The following is a 21,673-nucleotide window of genomic DNA, read 5'->3' on the forward strand; positions in this document are numbered from 1 at the left end:
CATTGAGGAGTACACCACATCAGTCACTGGCTTCATCAATAAGTGAATCGATGACGTCGTCCCCACAGTGACTGTACGTACATACCCCAACCAGAAGCCATTGATTACAGGCAACATCCGCACTGAGCTAAAGGCTAGAGCTGCCGCTTTTACGGAGACGGACTCTAACCCAGAAGCTTTTAAGAAATCACGCTATGCCCTCCAACAAATCAACAAACAGGCAAAGCGTCAATACAGGACTAAGACCGAATCGTACTACACCGGCTCCAACGCTCGTCGGATGTGGCAGGGCTTGCAAACTATTACAGACTACAAAGGGAAGCACAGCCACGAGCTGCCTAGTGACATGAGCCTACCAGACAAGCTAAATTACTTCTACGCTCGCTTCGAGGCAAGTAACACTGAAACATGCATGAGAGCATCAGCTGTTCCGGACGACTGTGTGATCCCGCTCTCCGTAGCCGATGTGAGTAAGACCTTTATACAGGTCAACATTCACAAGGCCGCAGGACCAGATGGATTACCAGGACGTGTACTCCGAACATGCGCTGACCAACTGGCAAGTGTCTTCACTGATATTTTCAACCACTCCCTGTCTGAGTGTGTAATACCAACATGTTTCAAGCAGACCACCATAGTCCCTGTGCCCAAGAACACTAAGGTAACCTGCCTAAATGACAACCGACCCGTAGCACTCACATCTGTAGCCATGAAGTGCTTTGAAAGGCTGGTCATGGCTCACATCAACACCATTATCCCAGAAAACCTAGACCCACTTCCATTTGCATACCGCTCCAACAGATCCACAGATGATGCAATCTCTATTGCGCTCCACACTGCCCTTTCACACCTGGACAAAAGGAACACCTATGTGAGAATGCTATTAATTGACTACAGCTCAGCATTCAACACCATAGTGCCCTCAAAGCTCATCACTAAGCTAAGGACCCTGGGACTAAACACCTCCCTCTGCAACTGGTTCCTGGACTTCCTGACGGGCCGCCCCCAGGTGTTAAGGGTAGGTAACAACACATCCGCCATGCTGATCCTCAACGCGGGGGCCCCTCAGGGGTGCGTGCTCAGTCCCCTCCTGTACTCCCTGTTCACTCATGACTGCATGGCCAGGCACGATTCCAACACCATCATTAAGTTTGCCGATGACACAACAGTGGTAGGCCTGATCACCGACAACGACGAGACTGCCTATAGGGAGGAGGGCAGAGACCTGTCCGTGTGGTGCCAGGACAACAACCTGTCCCTCAACGAGATCAAGACAAAGGAGATGATTGTGAATTACAGGAAAAAAAAGAGGACCGAGCACGCCCCCGTTCTCATCGACGGGGCTGTAGTGGAGCAGGTTGAGAGCTTCAAGTTCCTTGGTGTCCACATCACCAACAAACTAACATGGTCCAAGCACACCAAGACAGTCGTGAAGAGGGCACGACAAAGCCTATTCCCCCTCAGGAGACTGAAAAGATTTGGCATGGGTCCTCAGATCCTCAAAAGGTTCTACAGCTGCACCACCGAGAGCATCCTGACCGGTTGCATCACTGCCTGGTATGGCAACTACTCGGCCTCCGACCGCAAGGCACTACAGAGGGTAGTGCGTATGTTCCAGCACATCACTGGGGCCAAGCTTCCTGCCATCCAGGACCACTATACCAGGCAGTGTCAGAGGAAGGCCCTAAGAATTGTCAAAGGCTCCAGCCACCCTAGTCATAGACTGTTCTCTCTGCTACCACACGGCAAGCGGTACCGGTGCGCCAAGTCTAGGTCCAAGAGGCTTCTAAACAGCTTCTACCCCCAAGCCGTAAGACTCCTGAACATCTAATGAAATGGCTACCCAGACTATTTGCATTGCCCGCCCCTCTTTTACGCTGCTGCTACTCTCTGTATATTATCTATTCATAGTCACTTTAATAACTCTACCTACATGTACCTCAATTACCTTGACTAACCGGTGCCCCCACACATTGGCTCGGTACCGGTAACCCTTGTATATAGCCTCGCTATTGTTATTTGTACTGCTGCTAAATTTTTTAGTGATTTTGGGGGTATTCTTTCTTAAAACTGCATTGTTGGTTAAGGGCTTGTAAGTAAGCATTTCACTGTAAGGTTTACACCTGTTGTATTCGGCGAATGTGACAAATAACATTTGATTTGATTTGAAAGTATTCAGAGTCCTCCCTTTTCCCACATTTTGTTACGTTACAGCCTTATTCTAAAAATGATTAAAAAATAATAATCTCATCAATCTACACACAATACCCCATAATGACAAAGCAAAAACTGGTTTTTAGCCATTTTTGCAAATGTATTAAAAATAAAAAACAGAAATACCTTATTTACATACGTTTTCAGACCCTTTGCTAGGAGACTTGAAATTGAGCTCAGGTGCATCCTGTTTCCATTGATCATCCTTTATGTTTCTACAACTTGTTTATAGTCCACCTGTGGTAAATTAAATTGATTGGACATGATTTGGAAAGGCACACACCTATCTATGTCAGGTCCCACAGTTGACAGTGCATGTCAGAGCAAAAACCAAGCCATGAGGTTGAAGGAATTGTCCGTAGAGCTCCGAGACAGGATTGTGTCGAGGCACAGATCTTGGGAAGGGTACCAAAAAATGTCTGCAGCATTGAAAGTCCCAAAGAACACAGTGGCTTCCATCATTCTTAAATGGAAGAAGTTTGGAACCACCAAGACTCTTCCTAGAGATGGCCTCTCAGCCAAACTGACCAATCGGGGGTGAAGGGCCTTGGTCAGGGAGGTGACCAAGAACCCGATGGTTACTCTGTCAGAGCTCCAGAGTTCCTCTGTGGAGATGGTAGAACCTTCCAGAAGGACAACCATCTCTGCAGCACTCCACCAATCTTTATGGTAGAGTGGCCAGATGGAAGCCACTCCTCAGTAAAAGGCACATGACAGCCCGCTTGGAGTTTGCCAAAAGGCACCTAAAGGATTCTCAGACCATGAGAAACAAGATTCTCTGGTCTGATGAAACCAAGATTGAACTCTTTGGCCTGAATGCCAAGCGTCACGTCTGGAGAAAACCTGGCATATCCCTACGGTGAAGCATGGTGGTGGAAGCATCATGCTGTGGGGATGTTTTTCAGCGGCAGGGACTGGGAGACTAGTCAGGATCGAGGGAAAGATGAATGTAGAAAAGTACAGAGAGATCCTCGATGAAAACCTGCTCCAGAGCGCTCAGGACCTCAGACTGGGGCGAAGGTTCACCTTCCAACAGGACAATGACCCTAAGCACACAGCCAAGACAACACAGGAGTGGCTTCGGGACAAGTCTCTGAATGTCCTTGAGTGGCCCAGCCAGGACTTGATCGAACATCTCTGGAGAGACCTGAAGATACAGTGCCTGGCAAAAGTATTCATCTCCCTTGGCATTTTTCCTATTTTGTTGCATTACATCCTGTAATTTAAATGGATTTTTATTTGGATGTCATGTAATGGACATACACCAAATAGTCCCAATTGGTGAAGTGAAATGAAAAAAGTAACTTGTTTAAAAAAATTCTAAACAATTAATAACGGAAAAGAGGTGCTTGCATATGTATTCACCCCCTTTGCTCTGAAGCCCCTAAATAAGATATGGTGCAACCAATACCTTCAGAAGTCACATAATTAGTAAAATAAAGTCCACCTGTGTGCAATCTAAGTGTCACATGATCTGTCACATGATCTCAGTATATACAGTGGGGAGAACAAGTATTTGATACACTGCCGATTTTGCAGGTTTTCCTACTTACAAAGCTTGTAGAGGTCTGTAATTTTTATCATAGGTACACTTCAACTGTGAGAGACAGAATCTAAAACAAAAATCCAGAAAATCACATTGTATGATTTTTAAGTAATTAATTTGCATTTTATTGCATGATATAAGTATTTGATACATCAGAAAAGCAGAACTTAATATTTGGTACAGAAACCTTTGTTTGCAATTACAGAGATCATACGTTTCCTGTAGGTCTTGACCAGGTTTGCACACACTGCAGCAGGGATTTTGGCCCACTCCTCCATACAGACCTTCTCCAGATCCTTCAGGTTTCGGGGCTGTCGCTGGGCAATACGGACTTTCAGCTCCCTCCAAAGATTTTCTATTGGGTTCAGGTCTGGAGACTGGCTAGGCCACTCCAGGACCTTGAGATGCTTCTTACGCAGCCACTCCTTAGTTACCCTGGCTGTGTGTTTCGGGTCATTGTCATGCTGGAAGACCCAGCCACGACCCATCTTCAATGCTCTTACTGAGGGAAGGAGGTTGTTGGTCAAGATCTCGCGATACATGGCCCCATCCATCCTCCCCTCAATACGGTGCAGTCGTCCTGTCCCCTTTGCAGAAAAGCATCCCCAAAGAATGATGTTTCCACCTCCATGCTTCACGGTTGGGATGGTGTTCTTGGGGTTGTACTCATCCTTCTTCTTCCTCCAAACACGGCGAGTGGAGTTTAGACCAAAAAGCTCTATTTTTGTCTCATCAGACCACATGACCTTCTCCCATTCCTCCTCTGGATCATCCAGATGGTCATTGGCAAACTTCAGACGGGCCTGGACATGCGCTGGCGTGAGCAGGGGGACCTTGCGTGCACTGCAGGATTTTAATCCATGACGGCGTAGTGTGTTACTAATGGTTTTCTTTGAGACTGTGGTCCCAGCTCTCTTCAGGTCATTGACCAGGTCCTGCCGTGTAGTTCTGGGCTGATCCCTCACTTTCCTCATGATCATTGATGCCCCACGAGGTGAGATCTTGCATGGAGCCCCAGACTGAGGGTGATTGACCGTCATCTTGAACTTCTTCCATTTTCTAATAATTGCGCCAACAGTTGTTGCCTTCTCACCAAGCTGCTTGCCTATTGTCCTGTAGCCCATCCCAGCCTTGTGCAGGTCTACAAGTTTATCCCTGATGTCCTTACACAGCTCTCTGGTCTTGGCCATTGTGGAGAGGTTGGAGTCTGTTTGATTGAGTGTGTGGACAGGTGTCTTTTATACAGGTAACGAGTTCAAACAGGTGCAGTTAATACAGGTAATGAGTGGAGAACAGGAGGGCTTCTTAAAGAAAAACGAACAGGTCTGTGAGAGCCGGAATTCTTACTGGTTGATGGGTGATCAAATACTTATGTCATGCAATAAGATGCAAATTAATTACTTAAAAATCATACAATGTGATTTTCTGGATTTTTGTTTTAGATTCTGTCTCTCACAGTTGAAGTGTATCTATGATAAAAAGTTACAGACCTCTACATGCTTTGTAAGTAGGAAAACCTGCAAAATCGGCAGTGTATCAAATACTTGTTCTCCCCACTGTATACACCTGTTCTGAAAGGCCCCAGAGTCAGCAACACCACTAAGCAAGGGGCACCACCAAACAAGCGGCACCTTGAAGACCAAGGAGCTCTCCAAACAGGTCAGGGACAAAGTTGTGGAGAAGTACATTTACATTTACATTTACGTCATTTAGCAGACGCTCTTATCCAGAGCGACTTACAAATAGGTGCATTCACCTTATAGCCAGTGGGATCACCACTTTACAATGTTTTTTTTTTGTTTTGTTTTTGGGTTGGGGTTTGGGTTGGGGTAAGTGGGGGGTAGAAGGATTACTTTATCCTATCCCAGGTATTCCTTAAAGAGGTGGGGTTTCAAATGTCTCCGGAAGGTGGTGAGTGACTCCGCTGTCCTGGCGTCGTGAGGGAGCTTGTTCCACCATTGGGGTGCCAGAGCAGCGAACAGTTTTGACTGGGCTGAGCGGGAACTATGCTTCCGCAGAGGTAGGGGAGCCAGCAGGCCAGAGGTGGATGAACGCAATGCCCTCGTTTGGGTGTAGGGACTGATCAGAGCCTGAAGGTACGGAGGTGCCGTTCCCCTCACAGCTCCGAAGGCAAGCACCATGGTATTGTAGCAGATGCGAGCTTCAACTGGAAGCCAGTGGAGTGTGCGGAGGAGCGGGGTGACGTGAGAGAACTTGGGAAGGTTGAACACCAGACGGGCTGCGGCATTCTGGATGAGTTGTAGGGGTTTAATGGCACAGGCAGGGAGCCCAGCCAACAGCGAGTTGCAGTAATCCAGACGGGAGATGACAAGTGCCTGGATTAGGACCTGTGCCGCTTCCTGTGTAAGGCAGGGTCGTACTCTCCGAATGTTGTAGAGCATGAACCTACAGGATCGGGTCACCGCCTTGATGTTAGCGGAGAACGACAGGGTGTTGTCCAGGGTCACGCCAAGGCTCTTCGCACTCTGGGAGGAGGACACAACGGAGTTGTCAACCGTGATGGCGAGATCATGGAACAGGCAGTCCTTCCCCGGGAGAGGGTGGAGAGGAGGATCTGATGGTTCACAGTATCAAAGGCAGCAGACAGGTCTAGAAGGACAAGAGCAGAGGAGAGAGAGTTAGCTTTAGCAGTGTGGAGAGCCTCCGTGACACAGAGAAGAGCAGTCTCAGTTGAATGACCAGTCTTGAAACCTGACTGGTTTGGATCAAGAAGGTAATTCTGAGAGAGATAGCAAGACAGTTGGCTAAAGACGGCACGCTCAATAGTTTTGGAGAGAAAAGAAAGAAGGGATACTGGTCTGTAGTTGTTGACATCAGAGGGATCGAGTGTTGTTTTTTTGAGAAGGGGTGCAACTCTCGCTCTCTTGAAGACGGAAGGGACATAGCCAGAGGTCAAGGATGAGTTGATCAGCGAGGTGAGGTAAGGGAGAAGGTCACCGGAGATGGTCTGGAGAAGAGAGGAGGGGATAGGGTCAAGCGGGCAGGTTGTTGGGCTGCCTGCGGTCACAAGTCGCAAGATTTTATCTGGAGAGAGAGGGGAGAAAGAAGTCAAAGCATAGGGTAGGGCAGTGTGAGCAGGACCAGCAGTGTCATTTGACTTAACAAACGAGGATCGGATGTCGTCAACCTTCTTTTCAAAATGGTTGACGAAGTCATCCACAGAGAGGGGGGGGGGATTCAGCAGGGAGGAGAATGTGGCAAAGAGCTTCCTAGGGTTAGAGGCAGATGCTTGGAAATTAGAGTGGTAGAAAGTGGCCTTAGCAACAGAAACAGATTAAGAAAATGTAGAGAGGAGGGAGTGAAAAGATGCCAGGTCCGCAGGGAGTCTAGTTTTCTTCCATTTCCGCTCAGCTGCCCGGAGCTCTGTTCTGTGAGCTCACAATGAGTCATCAAGCCACGGAGCTGGAGGGGAGGACCGAGCCGGCCGGGAGGATAGGGGACATAGAGAGTCAAAGGATGCAGAAAGGGAGGAGAGGAGGGTTGAGGAGGCAGAATCAGGAGATTGGAGGGAGAAGGATTGAGCAGAAGGAAGAGATGATAGGATGGAAGAGGAGAGAGTAGCGGGAGAGAGAGGTTGCGACGGCGCATTACCATCTGTGTAGGGGCAGAGTGAGTAGTGTTGGAGGAGAGCGAGAGAGAAAAGGATACAAAGTAGTGGTCGGAGACATGGAGGGGAGTTGCAGTGAGATTAGTAGAAGAACAGCATCTAGTAAAGATGAGGTCAAGCGTATTGCCTGCCTTGTGAGTAGGGGGGGACGGTGAGAGGGTGAGGTCAAAAGAGGAGAGGAGTGGAAAGAAGGAGGCAGAGAGAAATGAGTCAAATGTAGACGTAGGGAGGTTGAAATCCCACAGAACTGTGAGGGGTGAGCCATCCTCAGGAAAGGAACTTATCAAGGCGTCAAGCTCATTGATGAACTCTCCAAGGGAACCTGGAGGGCGATAGATGACAAGGATATTAAGCTTAAATGGGCTAGTGACTGTGACAGCATGGAATTCAAATGAGGAGATAGACAGATGGGTCAGGGGAAAAATGTAGAATGTCCACTTGGGAGAGATGAGGATTCCTGTGCCACCACCCCGCTGACCAGATGCTCTCGGGGTATGCGAGAACACATGGTCAGATGAGGAGAGAGCAGTAGGAGTAGCAGTGTTTTCAGTGGTAATCCATGTTTCCGTCAGCGACAAGAAGTCGAGGGACTGGAGGGTAGCATAGGCTGAGATGAACTCTGCCTTGTTGGCAGCAGAACGGCAGTTCCAGAGGCTGCCTGAAATCTGGAACTCCACGTGGGTCGTGCGTGCAGGGACCACCAGGTTAGAGAGGCAGCAGCTATGCGGTGTGTGGCGTTTGTGTAGCCTGTGCAGAGAGGAGAGAACAGGGATAGGCAGAGGCATAGTTGACAGGCTGCAGGAGATGGCTACAATAATGCAGAGGAGATCGGAATGAAATGAACTAAACATCTGGGAAAGGAGAGAGCGGGGCCTCCCTCACCACAACTCCCAAATATAACTCTCCCAACTTCCACCTCAGAAACTATAATTGTTGTAAACTACAGCGGTTCAATGTTTTCTAGGAATAGACTAACTTAGTTTATTCAGCTAGCTAACTAGGTTCAGTATTATTCCGTGAAAATCGTCCAGGCACTTAGTCATAAGACGCCACAGCCAGCTAGCATGCCGGACTCCAACAACACGGTTTAGCGCCAATACTCGGCCACAACAAACCACCAGTGTATCAACACGCAAGCAGATCGTTCGTGTCCGTGTCTAACGTTGTGGGTTAGTCCCGACAGCTTGAGCGAGTCCGTCGTCAACTTATTCAGCCAGTTAGTTAGCTAGAATAGTTAGCAAACTAGCTAGCCATTGCTTTCAGACAAAGAAGAACCCCTCCTTTCACGGCACGAACACACAGAGTGAGCCAAACTAACGTTAACTAGTCACCCATGTCCCGAATTCCTTGAACAACTCGGGCTATCAATATGTAAAAAACAAAACACAAATGTAGGTTATGACTTACCCCAAGCAGCTACTGTTAGCTAGCCAAGTGCAAAGCTAGCCACTGAATTGACTCAGCCAGTTCGCGTCTGTTCGCTCGGTCGTTCCAGCTATTGTTTACTAGTAGCTATCCAGGTAGCAACAAGCTAGCTAAATTTCAAGCACAGTAGCCACTTGCTACCTGACGTTAACGGTTCAGACAATGAGGTTAGAAAACAGCTGAATGGTAGGCAATTATTGTATGTAATTATTGTAGGCAGCCAGCTGGCGTAATTACAGGCACTCTCAGGCGTGAAACAACTATACCGTTGCTAATAGCTACTCACCAGCTAGTCCAGGTGGTGGGTTAGCTAGCTAGCTTCGTGCTACACCGGGCACAGCCGAATACAATACTAACCTACAATAATTACATACAACAACCCACGATAACTACCTACAATACCTAACTACAATCTAAATACATAGTTTAAGCCTTACTCGACAAAGCCCAAGCTATGTATAAAGCCAAGCTTACCCGACGCCAAGCTTACCCGACGACCTCCTCCTTCCTCCGCTGGTACAGATCAGGGTTGGGTTATAAAAACATATCAGAAACTTTGAACATCCCACGGAGCACCATTAAATCCATTATTAAAAAATGGAAAGAATATGGCACCACAACAAACCTCCTAAGAGAGGGCCGCCCACCAAAACTCACGGACCAGGCAAAGAGGGCATTAATCAGAGAGGCAACAAAGAGACCAAAGATAACCCTGAAGGAGCTGCAAAGCTCCACAGCGGAGATTGGAGTATCTGTCCATAGGACCATTTTAAGCCATACACTCCACAGAGCTGGGCTTTACGGAAGAGTGGACAGAAAAAAGCCATTGCTTAAAGAAAAAAATAAGCTAACACGTTTGGTGTTCGCCAAAAGGCATGTGGGAGACTCCCCAAACATTTGGAAGAAGGTACTCTGGTCAGATGAGACTAAAATTGAGCTTTCTGGCCATCAAGGAAAATGTTATGTCTGGCGCAAACCCAACACCTCTCATCACCCCGAGAACACCATCCCCACAGTGAAGCATGGTGGTGGCAGCATCATGCTGTGGGGATGTTTTTCATCGGCAGGGACTGGGAAACTGGTCAGATTTGAAGGAATGATGGATGGTGCTAAATACAGGGAATATCTTGAGGGAAACCTGTTTCAGTCTTCCAGAGATTTGAGACTGGGACGAAGGTTCACCTTCCAGCAGGACAATGACCCTAAGCATACTGCTAAAGCAACACTTGAGTGGTTTAAGGGGAAACATTTAAATGTCTTGGAATGGCCTAGTCAAAGCCCAGACCTCAATCCAATTGAGAATCTGTGGTATGACTTAAAGATTGCTGTACACCAGCGGAACCCATCTAACTTGAAGGAGCTGGAGCAGTTTTGCCTTGAAGAATGGGCAAAAATCCCAGTGGCTAGATGTGCCAAGCTTATAGAGACATACCCCAAGAGACCTGCAGCTGTAATTGCTGCAAAAGGTGGCTCTACAAAGTATTGACTTTGGTGGGGGTGAATAGTTATGCACGCTCAAGTTTTAATTTATTTTGTCTTATTTCTTGTTTGTTTCACAGATTATATTTTTTTGCATCTTCAAAGTGGTAGGCATGTTGTGTAAATCAAATGATACAACCCCCTCAAAAATCAATTTTAATTCCAGGTTGTAAGGCAACAAAATAGGAAAAATGCCAAGGGGGTGAATACTTTCGCAAGCCACTGTAGCTATGCAGTGACTCTCCCCATCCAACCTGACAGAACTCAAGAGGTTCTGCAGAAACTCACCAAATACAGGTCTGCCAAGCTTGTAGCATCATACCCAAGAAGACTCAAGGTTGTAATCACTGCCAAAGGTGCTTCAACAAAGTACTGAGTAAAGGGTCTGAATACTTATGTAAATGTGATATTTCCATTTTAGTTTTTTTTAGTTTTTTGCAAACATTTCTAAAAACCTGTTTTGGCTTTCTCATTATGGGGTATTGTGTGTAGATTGATGAGGGAAAAAAACAATTTAATCCATTTTAGAATAAGGCTGTACCATAACAAAATGTGGAAAAAGTCAAGGGGTCTGAATACTTTCAGAATGCGCTGTATATAAAAGGCTGGTATACACCTGTGTATAAAGCCACACACTCATTCAAATTAATGTGCTCACGGCTGAGTGGACATCAAACATCACCTTCACTTTGTTGTCACGCAACACATTACCATATTTAGGTAGGGAGCCTGTTATTACATTATTCTCGGATGCTCTGTAAATCCTGCAATGATTCTCAGCTCTGACCTTAATGCCTTCCAACATTATGCTGGCTTCCATTTAAATTGATGAGTATATAGATTTAGTTATTTGTCAGTAATTGGGGTGACCTGAACAAGCCCTTCCAGTATTCACTGTCAGGTGTTTGTTCATAAAACGTTCATCAAATGATGATGTGGACAGAAAACCACCAGCATACACAATGGAGTAGGCAAGGACCAATCATGTGCTAATTTCTGCTGTTAATTGACTTTTCCTGGTAATCTAATTAGTGCAAATCTAATTTCATTAATGTCATTTTGGAAATACATTTTATCTTTCACTGCGTGCCCATTCACAGAAACGCATCACCAGCTCTCTTGAGAGGTAGTCAGTGTGACAGACAAACAGAAAGTTATTCACAGTTTTGTACTCCTGAGTGGCGCAGTGGTATAAGGCACTGCATTGCAGTGCTAACTGTGCCACTAGAGATCCTGGTTCGAATCCAGGCTCTGTCGCAGCCGGCCGCGACCGGGAGACTCATGGGCGGCGCACATTTGGCCCAGCGTCGTCCAGGGTAGGGGAGGGAATGGCCGGCAGGGATGTAGCTCAGTTGATAGAGCATGGTGTTTGCAACGCCAGTGTTGTGGGTTCGATTCCCACGGGGGGCCAGTATAAAAATATATATATATATGTGTTCACTAACTGTAAGTCGCTCTGGATAAGAGCGTCTGCTAAATGACTAAAATGTCTCATCTCGTGCTGTTTTCCGCTGTAGGGTGTTTTCCTCTGTGCCCAGCCTAACGGGAGGCGGGAGCTGGGGGATGGGTGTGGAGATGAGGGCACGTCTGCCTGCAGACAGATGGATGAGTCCAGACTGTCAGGCTGCTGATCAGTTTCACACAGACGTCATTAACTGACTGCTATTTATCCAGTTAGCCAGCGGAGGCTGACAAATGAAGGGGCCCTGCTAGTGAGAGATGACATCCTTCCTTTCTGCACCAGGGTGAGGCCCCATTTACTGTCACCACAGCCTAAAGCTGGGGACATGGGACCATTGATAACAACCTGCCTGGCTGACTGCACAAGGTGATAAGGAAAATGTTGGTGAAACAAAAATATAGATATTATCTCCTCCACTCGACATTTGCAAATCCCATTGTTATAACTTATGACTTACTTAAGATGACTGTTTTAAGGTATTTTTCAGCCCTATTATTGAAACTGAGGGATGTTTTACGGTTATATTTTCAAATTCCTTCCACCCCCGCTCACTCCTCTCTCAATTCTAACTCACTTGCTCTGTTAATTTTTGCTCTGCCATTGAACGGAAACTCCTGATTATAACACACATGCACAGACATACAGCGTACCTGGATGGTGGTCATCCCCATGTCTAGTCCCACAAGTATGCGTCTGTCCTGTAGCTGAGCTATCTGGGGGTTCTCCACCTTCAGGAAGTCCCACACCAGCCCAGTGATGTCCACCTGCCAATCACTGCCCAGCATGAAGGTCAGCTGACCACGTGGGTCGGTGGATTCGGCCACAAAGTATGTCAAAACTCGAACCATGGCATTCTGGTACTGTAACGTGCAGCTCCTCCCTCTCCGGTCTTCATCATCCTCATCATCACTGTCCCGTGCAGACCTGCCATCACAAACAAAGGCAGTCATATAACATGAAAGCCTAAACTAACCTCTGGACATGTCTAACATGAACATCTAACACCCACCCACTGATAGCAAATCCTGTTCAGGTTGCTATAGGCAACCAATCATCTTAAAGAATGGACTTTCTCAATTAGAATATTTCTTGCAATGTGAAAACAAGGCTTACAAGGTTGCTTTTGTGGAATTTACCTATAAAGTTGCTTTTAAACAAGTAATTGTATGTCATAGATACACAGCTCACTTCTAGTGAGATAAATAGTAGTGTTTGCTTTGTGTGAGTAAATGCTGCCACAGCAGCACTGATGTCAAGCAACGGGACCGGACAGGCGTGCTTCGTCAACAGTGTAATAATCACAGGGCTTCGCTTGTCCTGCTGCCTCATCACCTCATCACCTCATGTCTGACCATAAACACACACACACATGCACGGACACACACATGCCTACACATACACACACACATGACTACACATACACACACATGGCTACACGCACACACACACACACAAGGTTTGATACCATGATGGGAGAGAAAAGAGTGAAAGTTATTCACTTGAAATGTTATTCTTTTGATTATCCTCTCTCATTGTCTCTGTTTCCCTGTCCAACACCCTTAATTAGTATCCTTCGATGTGTGGCAAAACAGGGTATGGCAATGAAGACACTAGCTAAGCGTGTTAGAGATCAGCCTTGGGTAGTAGAGTTAAGGCACAGGACTTCCACTGACAAGATCAGAGGGATTTCAGGACAAGGGTTATTTCACATCAATCAAGGAATTAGTCTTCAGTAAGACATAATACAAAAAGGAAAGTGAATAAAGAACTGCAAAAGCCTGTCTGCCTTTATTACACTCTAGCGTGACATTTCCAATTTAACTGTGGTTAGGGTTCAATTTATCTTGTTTATTGACAGATTACTGTGCACTCATACTTATCCACTCATACTCTCTACAGTGAGGGTCTTCCAGCTCCTAGGAACAGGGTCTGGGTAGTGGCTAGGTCCAGTCTAGAGGATTAGTCAGAGTATGGGCAGAGAGTGAGGATGTGATTGGGGCAGTGTGAGGATGTGATTGGGGCAGTGTGATGATGTGAATGGGGTAGAGTGAGGATGTGATTGGGGCAGTGTGATGATGTGATTGGGGTAGAGTGAGGATGTGATTGGGTCAGAGTGAGGATGGGATTGGGGCAGTGTGAGGATGTGATGGGGCAGTGTGAGGATGTGATTGGGGCAGTGTGAGGATGTGATTGGGGCAGGGTGAGGATGTGATTGGGGCCATGTGAGGATGTGATTGGGGCAGGGTGAGGATGTGATTGGGGCAGAGTGTGAGGATGTGATTGGTGCAGTATGAGGATGTGATTGGGCCCATGTGAGGATGTGATTGGTGCAGTATGAGGATGTGATTGGGGGCAGTGTGAGTGGGCCACAGAGGGCATATCAATCAGAAGTCATGTGTGCATTATCAACTGATGGCTCCCAATCCCTACCTAGCTGGTATTTTACTCCTGGCATAAATCTAATCTGCAGCAGGGCACTGTGCAGCGATCTCCAATCTAATCTATGGTTAATCTAATAGACGAATCAAACTCTGGGAACAACCTGTATCTGAAAGCAATTTCTCTCTGTGCTTCATTCACTCTCATTTCCAAATTTAGCTTCGGAACAGATGCATATTAATGTTTGTGTCATGCTGATTTTCCACTTCCCCATGGATTCTGTCGGGTATTTGTTTTGGCATTTTGCTGCATGTTCCTTTTCTGTTACAAAGATGTAATGAAGGTCATTTGGAGAGAGAGATGGACGGTACTGCAGCTGCATTTTTTCTTCCAAGAACATTGATTGCTTTTTATTGTACATTTCTTTGTCATTTAGCAGACGCTCTTATCCAGAGCGACTTACAGGAGCAATTAGGATTAAGTGCCTTGCTCAAGGGCACATCGACAGATTTTTCACCTAGTCGGCTCGGGGATTCGAACCAGCAACCTTTTTGTTACTAGCCCAAAGCTCTTAATCGCTAGGCTACCAGCCGCCTATTTAAGAGCGTGTCCAAATTGTAATGTCGAAAGAGTACAGTAAGTGACATTGTTTTGTCAAGGTCAGCATTTGAGGACAATACACAAGCCCTTATATAGAGAAACATGCAGATGTTCTAAAAACAGAACATAAGAACCCTTCACAAAGGCAACCCGGTCCCGGAACAAAGGAAACATAGCCATGAGAACAAAATCATCATGACATGTTGCACATCCCTCACAGAGAGCACACTTGTATCCCTGAGCGAGGGGAATTAATGAATGTGCCTGCCTGTAAACACTTACCATGTACAAGTATTGGTGGGGGCTGCTGCGAGGGGGAGGCAAACCCCGCAAATGCAAGACTGTGGAGCTAGCGTTCTGGCAAACACCCCACTCCCAGGCCTGGACACACATAATCTGGATCCCAATGGTCGGTCTCTCTCTCTCTCTCTCTCTCTCTCTCTCTCTCTCTTGTCTGTGTGGATCACTTAGCAGCCTATCTGACGGAGGCAGGTCCCTTCTCTTGGTATTGTGGCTCTGACTGGGCCAGTGCTCTGTGGGTTCCTTCGACTGTGGACGGGTGCCCGGTGCCCGCTCTCGTCACCAGTCACCCCGCTACTTTGCAAGGTTACGCCTGTTATTCCCTGATAAACAAAGATGAGAGGAGGACAGGGAGGGAACAAACTCCCAGCGGTCTGTCAGCAGCCATGCCAGACCGGACACACTCTCATCAACAAGGACAACAGAAATGGGCTGTTCCTGCTGATAGGGGCATACCAACACACAGTTGGAAAACAACATCCTACATAACACAACAAGCCCCCACAAATCCAAACTATATGCCTCTCAGCTCAGTCAGTGAAAATGTTGAATAAGGTAACAGCTAATTATAAAGGAGCCAGACACCTTCATTTCCAGGCTGGCAGGTGAGAGATGGGACTCAAACCAGGTCCAATAGTGAACATGTCCAGTACTAATTACACTAGGTTGACCTGATGTCTGCTCCCTCCATTGATAGATGTCAAAGAGTGTGAGGCCAGCAGAATGGTGGTAAGGTGCTATTGGAGACGAGGCCTCGGCCCCGGTGGGGAGATGTGTGACCTTCAGACAGCTCTAATAATGTCAGGCCCTGCAGTGAGCCAGAAGGAACCAGAAGCAACCATGGTAGTTGTGTCCAACACTTGCCCTCATTACCCTGTGTGAGCCCACCGTGACAGTAATCCAATACAGTCAGTGTGATCAGGGCTCCCTCTGTACGCAATACTACACACAAGGGAGGATATACTTAATATAGAGGGGCAAGAGGCACTGGTACAGGGTCATTCAATTTTAAAAACAACATTGCACTTTAAGTTGAATGATAGGACAACATTTTGACTTCCGCCTAAATAGACATACTCAAACATAATTATTTTTCATGATGGCCATAAACAATAAGTGGTAATGTTGCATAGTTTTAGAAAGGTCTGGAACTCACCTTTCTGATAAAAATGGTTATAAATTGCTGAGGTGTACTCACTTTTGAGGACACAAGCGCAAGTACATAGTATAAATATTATGAATATATGAAAAATCATATTTTTTTCCTTTTCAACAAAAGTGGGGCAATAAGGCTTGAAATGACTGAAATGCTTTCTAAATATAGTAACAATCAAATTATAAATGACTTACAATAAGATTTCACATTTCTTATAACTGTAAAATAAATATGATCATACTTAATGACAGTACAATATTGGCACTAATTCATATTTTTGTATTTGTATTTATTATGGATCCCCATTAGCTGCTGCCAAGGCAGCAGCTACTCTTCCTGGGGTCCAGCAAAATTAAGGCAGTTCATACAATTTTAAAAACATTACAATACAGTCACAGATTTCACAACACACTGTGTGCCCTCAGGCCCCTACTCCACCACTACCACATATCAACTGTACAAAATCCATGTGTACGTGTGTGTATAGTGCGTATGTTATCATGTGTGTGTATGCATCTGTCTGTGCCTATGTGTGTGTTGCTTCACAGTCCCGCTGTTCCATAAGGTGTTTTTTTAATCTGTTTTTTTATATAATTTTACCTCTTGCATCAGTTACTTGATGTGGAATAGAGTACCATGTAGTCATGGCTCTATGTAGTACTGTGCACCTCCCATAGTCTGTTCTGGACTGTGAAGAGACCTCTGGTGGCATGTCTTGTGGGGTATGCATGGGCGTCCGAGCTGTGCGCCAGTAGTTCAAACAGACAACTCGGTGCATTCAACATGTCAATACCTCTCATAAATACAAGTAGTGATGAAGTCAATCTCTCCTCCACTTTGAGCCAGGAGAGATTGATATGCATATTATTAATATTAGCTCTCTGTGTACATACAAGGGCCAGCCGTGCTGCCCTGTTCTGAGCCAATTGCAATTGTCCTAAGTCCCTCTTTGTGGCACCTGACCACATGACTGAACAATAGTCCAGGTGTGATAGAACTAGGGCCTGTAGGACCTGCCTTGTTGATAGTGCTGTTAAGAAGGTAGAGCAGCACATTATTATGGACATACTTCTCCCCATCTTAGCTACTGTTGTATCAATATGTTTTGACCATGACAGTTTACAATCCAGGGTTACTCCAAGCAGTTTAGTCACCTCAACTTGCTCAATTTCCACATGATTTATTACAAGATTTAGTTGCGGTTTAGGGTTTAGTGAATGATTTGTCCCAAGTACAATGCTTTTAGTTTTAGAAATATGTTGGACTAACTTATTCCTTGCCACCCACTCTGAAACTAACTGCAACTCTTTGTTAAGTGTTGCAGTCATTTCAGCCACTGTAGTAGCTGACATGTATAGTGTTGAGTGGCGCAGTGGTCTAAGGCACTATCCAGGCTCTGTCGCAGCCGGCCGCGACCGGGAGACTCATGGGCGGCGCACAATTGGCCCAGCGTCGTCCAGGGTAGGGGAGGGAATGGCCGGCAGGGATGTAGCTCAGTTGATAGAGCATGGTGTTTGCAACGCCAGGGTTGTGGGTTCGATTCCCACGGGGGGCCAGTATAAAAAATATATATGTATTCACTAACTGTAAGTCGCTCTGGATAAGAGCGTCTGCTAAATGACTAAAATGTAATGTAAAATGTGTTGAGTCATCCACATACATAGACACTCTGGCATGTCATTAGTAAAGATTGAAAAAAGTAATGGGCCTAGACAGCTGCCCTGGGGAATTCCTGATTCTACCTGGATTATGTTGGAGAGGCTTCCATTAAAGAACACCCTCTCTGTTCTGTTAGACAGGTAACTCTGTATCCACAATATAGCAGGTGGAGTACAGCCATAACACATACGTTTTTCCAGCAGCAGACTATGATCAATAATGTCAAAAGCCGCACTGAAGTCTAACTCTCGACAGCTCATTTTCTCCTAAACGTCCACTGAGAGGTGCAGAGACAACGTTCAAATGTGTGCAGACTCGTTGTAGCTTTAAGCACGTGACCAAGAGAAAGTGATCTTATTTAAATTATATGAAATTATTTAGTATTTTGTTCATGTTGAGAGCTCTAGATCCGGCTGAGAATATCACAGTGAGATAAAACCACAATGGCTGGACTCGCTAGACTGTCACCATTCATTTGCAGTCTCTCAAGCTGGGCTCACTCACTCAGCGGAAGAGATAATTGATTATTTGTCTGGATGGGCCAGAAAATGTGACACGTCACTCCCCATGCAAATGTAGGGTCTGAAACCTGACACTTCAATTCAGCTCCTCTTAGAGAGTGGAAACAGAGAGCAAACAGATGTGACTTTTTGGCATTTTAGGCACGGGACCCTACGGCGTTCACAGAGCACTTTGTACTGCAAAATATCAGTTGGAACCGTTCCAGAACCGCTGAAAGATATGGGGGACTTAACATCTAAGACGTTTAACATTTATGTCGATTTGGAATTTACAATAAGAGTATAGTTTCCAATAATAAGGTATTTGTCATTAGCAAACAACAAGATCCTGTTCTGCCAGAACATAATGTTGGCTGGAGATAAATATGGCAGGCATTTATATATTAATAGTGTTCATACAAAGTGCAGAACAAAGTATCTTATGTCTAAGATAAGAGCTGTTGTGCATGCTCTTTCAATCATCCCATTTCCAATTGTCTGTCCACTTACCTGGCTAGGACAGCATGGGTGAAAAGCTTGTCTATGTGATTCTATGGAAGGGGAAGAGGGACACATACCTTTGGCTGCTTGCCGTGGTGGGAACCCTCCACCCCTTGATCTGGCTGAGCTCTGTGTCAGACACCTCGATCTGGAGGGGCAGCCGTGGGATCCACACGTTCATCTCCAGCTGAGCACTCAGGTAGCTGTAGGTGAAGTTCACCATCATCCTCACCTTGCCCTTCATCTCCTTCCCATTCACAAACACATAGTCACACCTGTCTGACACCTGGACAGGAATAGGAGAGGAGGGGGAGAGAAGCATGTGTAAGTATCACAAGGAGATACCCAGACAAAGCAGCACCATCAGGACCAGCCAAACCCAACTCAACGGACAATGCTGCCCCCCCCCCCCCCCCCCCCCCCCCCCCCCCCACACACACACACACACACACACACACACACTTTCCAAACTGTGCTGTACTGTACTGTAGGTGGTCTTTTATCTTGACCCTTACAGTATGAGATGCACTGTAGGCCAGATAAAGTGTTGTGTGTCCCTCTGATGCATTATTTCTAGCATTTGTCCTTCACTGGCCATCCCCATTATTTATTCCCAACTACAAAAGGAGAGAAGAGGGCAGGGGCACATCTTGGAATGTGTGGTGAGAGTGTTGCAATGCAGCCCCCTAGATTACCTAGATATGCCCAGGGGCTAAATGCAGCACCAACAGATGGCAGCTAGAGAGAGGAGGGCAGATCTCCACTGATAACATGACAAACTCAAAACCATCTGTTTCACAAATAGCCTTTTAGAGGAAATCACTGGTCCAATTGCATGCCATTGAAAGAAGCAAGGCTTCACAGCTCCTCGTCGCTTTAGCTGGCTGACTCGCTCCTTCACTAGCAACTACTCTTTGATCCACACCCAGCCTCTCTCTCTCAAAGCCCTATGATGTAGCCATGTTAGCATCGAACACACAAACATGGGAATTTGCCCCACCCCCCCCCCCCCCCCCCCCCTCCTTCTATAAGGAGGTCTGGAGTACAGTGTAGGGCAGCCCAAGGGCTACAGTCAACCATCAGAGCTCCCTTCAACCTCTGATATCAAGGACTGCTTTATACTTCAATTCTCAAATGGATTTCTTACCACTGGATATCTTCGTTCAGCATGCTGCTGTAGCCTTCTAGGTCTGCAATAGCAAGCTTTCTTATTGTTTCTTTCTGGAATAGTAATGCTATACTAAACCAATTAATTTTATGACTACTATTGCCACAACTTATAATGACATAAATAATTAAGAGGATGATGATAATGTAATTGTTTTATCACAAAGACTGGCAGCATTGCTGTACTGCTACTGGTTTCTAATAAAGTTATTAAAACTCTGCTTCTTCACAACAGACTGAGCAGATTCTGCTCTGTCAGAGCTTGAGGTGTGAGTCTGTTTGGACTGATAAAGATGTCAGAGGAGTCCTCACTTCTTATCAGGTTCTATTGTTCGTTCTCTCTCTCTCTCTCTCTCTCTCTCTCTCTCTCTCTCTCTCTCTCTCTCTCTCTCTCTCTCTCTCTCTCTCTCTCTCTCTCTCTCTCTCTCTCTCTCTCTCTCTCTCTCTCTCTCTCTCTCTCTCTCTCTCTCTCTCTCTCTCTCTCTCTCTCTCTCTCTCTCTCTCTCAATTTCAATTTAAGGGCTTTATTGGCATGGGAAACTTATGATAACATTGCCAAAGCAAGTGAAGTAGATAGTAAACAAAAGTGAAATAAACAATAAATATTAACAGTAAACATTACACTCAGAAGTTTCAAAAGAATAAAGACATTTCAAATGTCATATTATGTATATATACAGTGTTGTAACAATGTGCAAATAGTTAAAGTACAAATGGGAAAATAAATAAACATAAATATGGGTTGTATTTACAATGGTGTTTGTTCTTCACTGATTGACCTTTTCTTGTGGCAACAGGTCACAAATCTTGCAGCTGTGATGGCACACTGTGGTTTTTCACCCAGTAGATAAGGGAGTTTATCAAAATTGGGTTTGTTTTCGAATTCTTTGTGGATCGCTGTAATCTGAGGGAAATATGTGTCTCTAATATGGTCATACATTTGGCAGGAGGTTAGGTTCTCTCTCTCTCTCTCTGTCTATTGGGAGTAAAGTGCCTCCAACAGACAATGTCAAAGCCATTTCCTTAGAGTTGAAACTTTACAACAAGTCTGCATAGCCCATCACGGTTGTAACATCACTGATAAACAAAATGGCACTAAGCAACATTTGTTCAAGTTCCATTTGATGTATCCCCCCGCACACACACACACAATGCAACACTTTATGATTCACAGCAGTGCTTTGGCCTCAAAAATAATCACTGTCTACGATATTATATTAAACCTACATCTGTCAGGGGTGAGTGTGGAGTACAGCAACATGCTCTAACAGCTTGTCTGAGTGCTGGGATTGATTCACATACAACACTATGACACCTGACAGCCAAATTAACTGCCTGCTGGCACTTCTCTAATTCACAATAATCTGAGCAGAAACAATTATGGAGGACATGGCAGATGAAGTCCAGCCATCCTAACACATTACACAGGCTAACACTGGCCCCCAGTGGCACATTATCGGCCATCTTAACTCAAAATCAATACTTTAACGTACACACTCACCATCCTCCTCCTCAGTAGGCTGACAAGGGAAGGCTGGTATTGTAGAGGACTGGAGGGAAGCGACCACTTCACTGTGAGTTATACAGTCTCTGTCACACTCATCCCTCAAGGTATCATAAATGTCCAGGAGGATCCAGAGGCACATTCATCAGACAC

The 21,673-nt window shown here is 45.7% G+C and overlaps 1 protein-coding gene across 1 annotated transcript in view; it reads right to left on the minus strand.

Moving 5' to 3' along the window:
- LOC311141817 (transmembrane protein 132C-like) overlaps positions 1 to 21,673 on the minus strand; it is a gene marked incomplete at its 5' end in the record, with an annotated part of 246,561 nt that overhangs the window by 9,570 nt on the left and 215,318 nt on the right. The window contains 2 exons of the mRNA XM_084177293.1: positions 12,405 to 12,678; positions 18,927 to 19,135. Of these exons, the coding sequence (XP_084033419.1) occupies positions 12,405 to 12,678; positions 18,927 to 19,135 (483 nt within the window). The remainder of the gene's footprint in view (positions 1 to 12,404; positions 12,679 to 18,926; positions 19,136 to 21,673) is intronic.

This window comes from Coregonus lavaretus (assembly GCF_964263955.1).
Source record: "Coregonus lavaretus genome assembly, chromosome: 14".
Taxonomy (NCBI): domain Eukaryota; kingdom Metazoa; phylum Chordata; class Actinopteri; order Salmoniformes; family Salmonidae; genus Coregonus; species Coregonus lavaretus.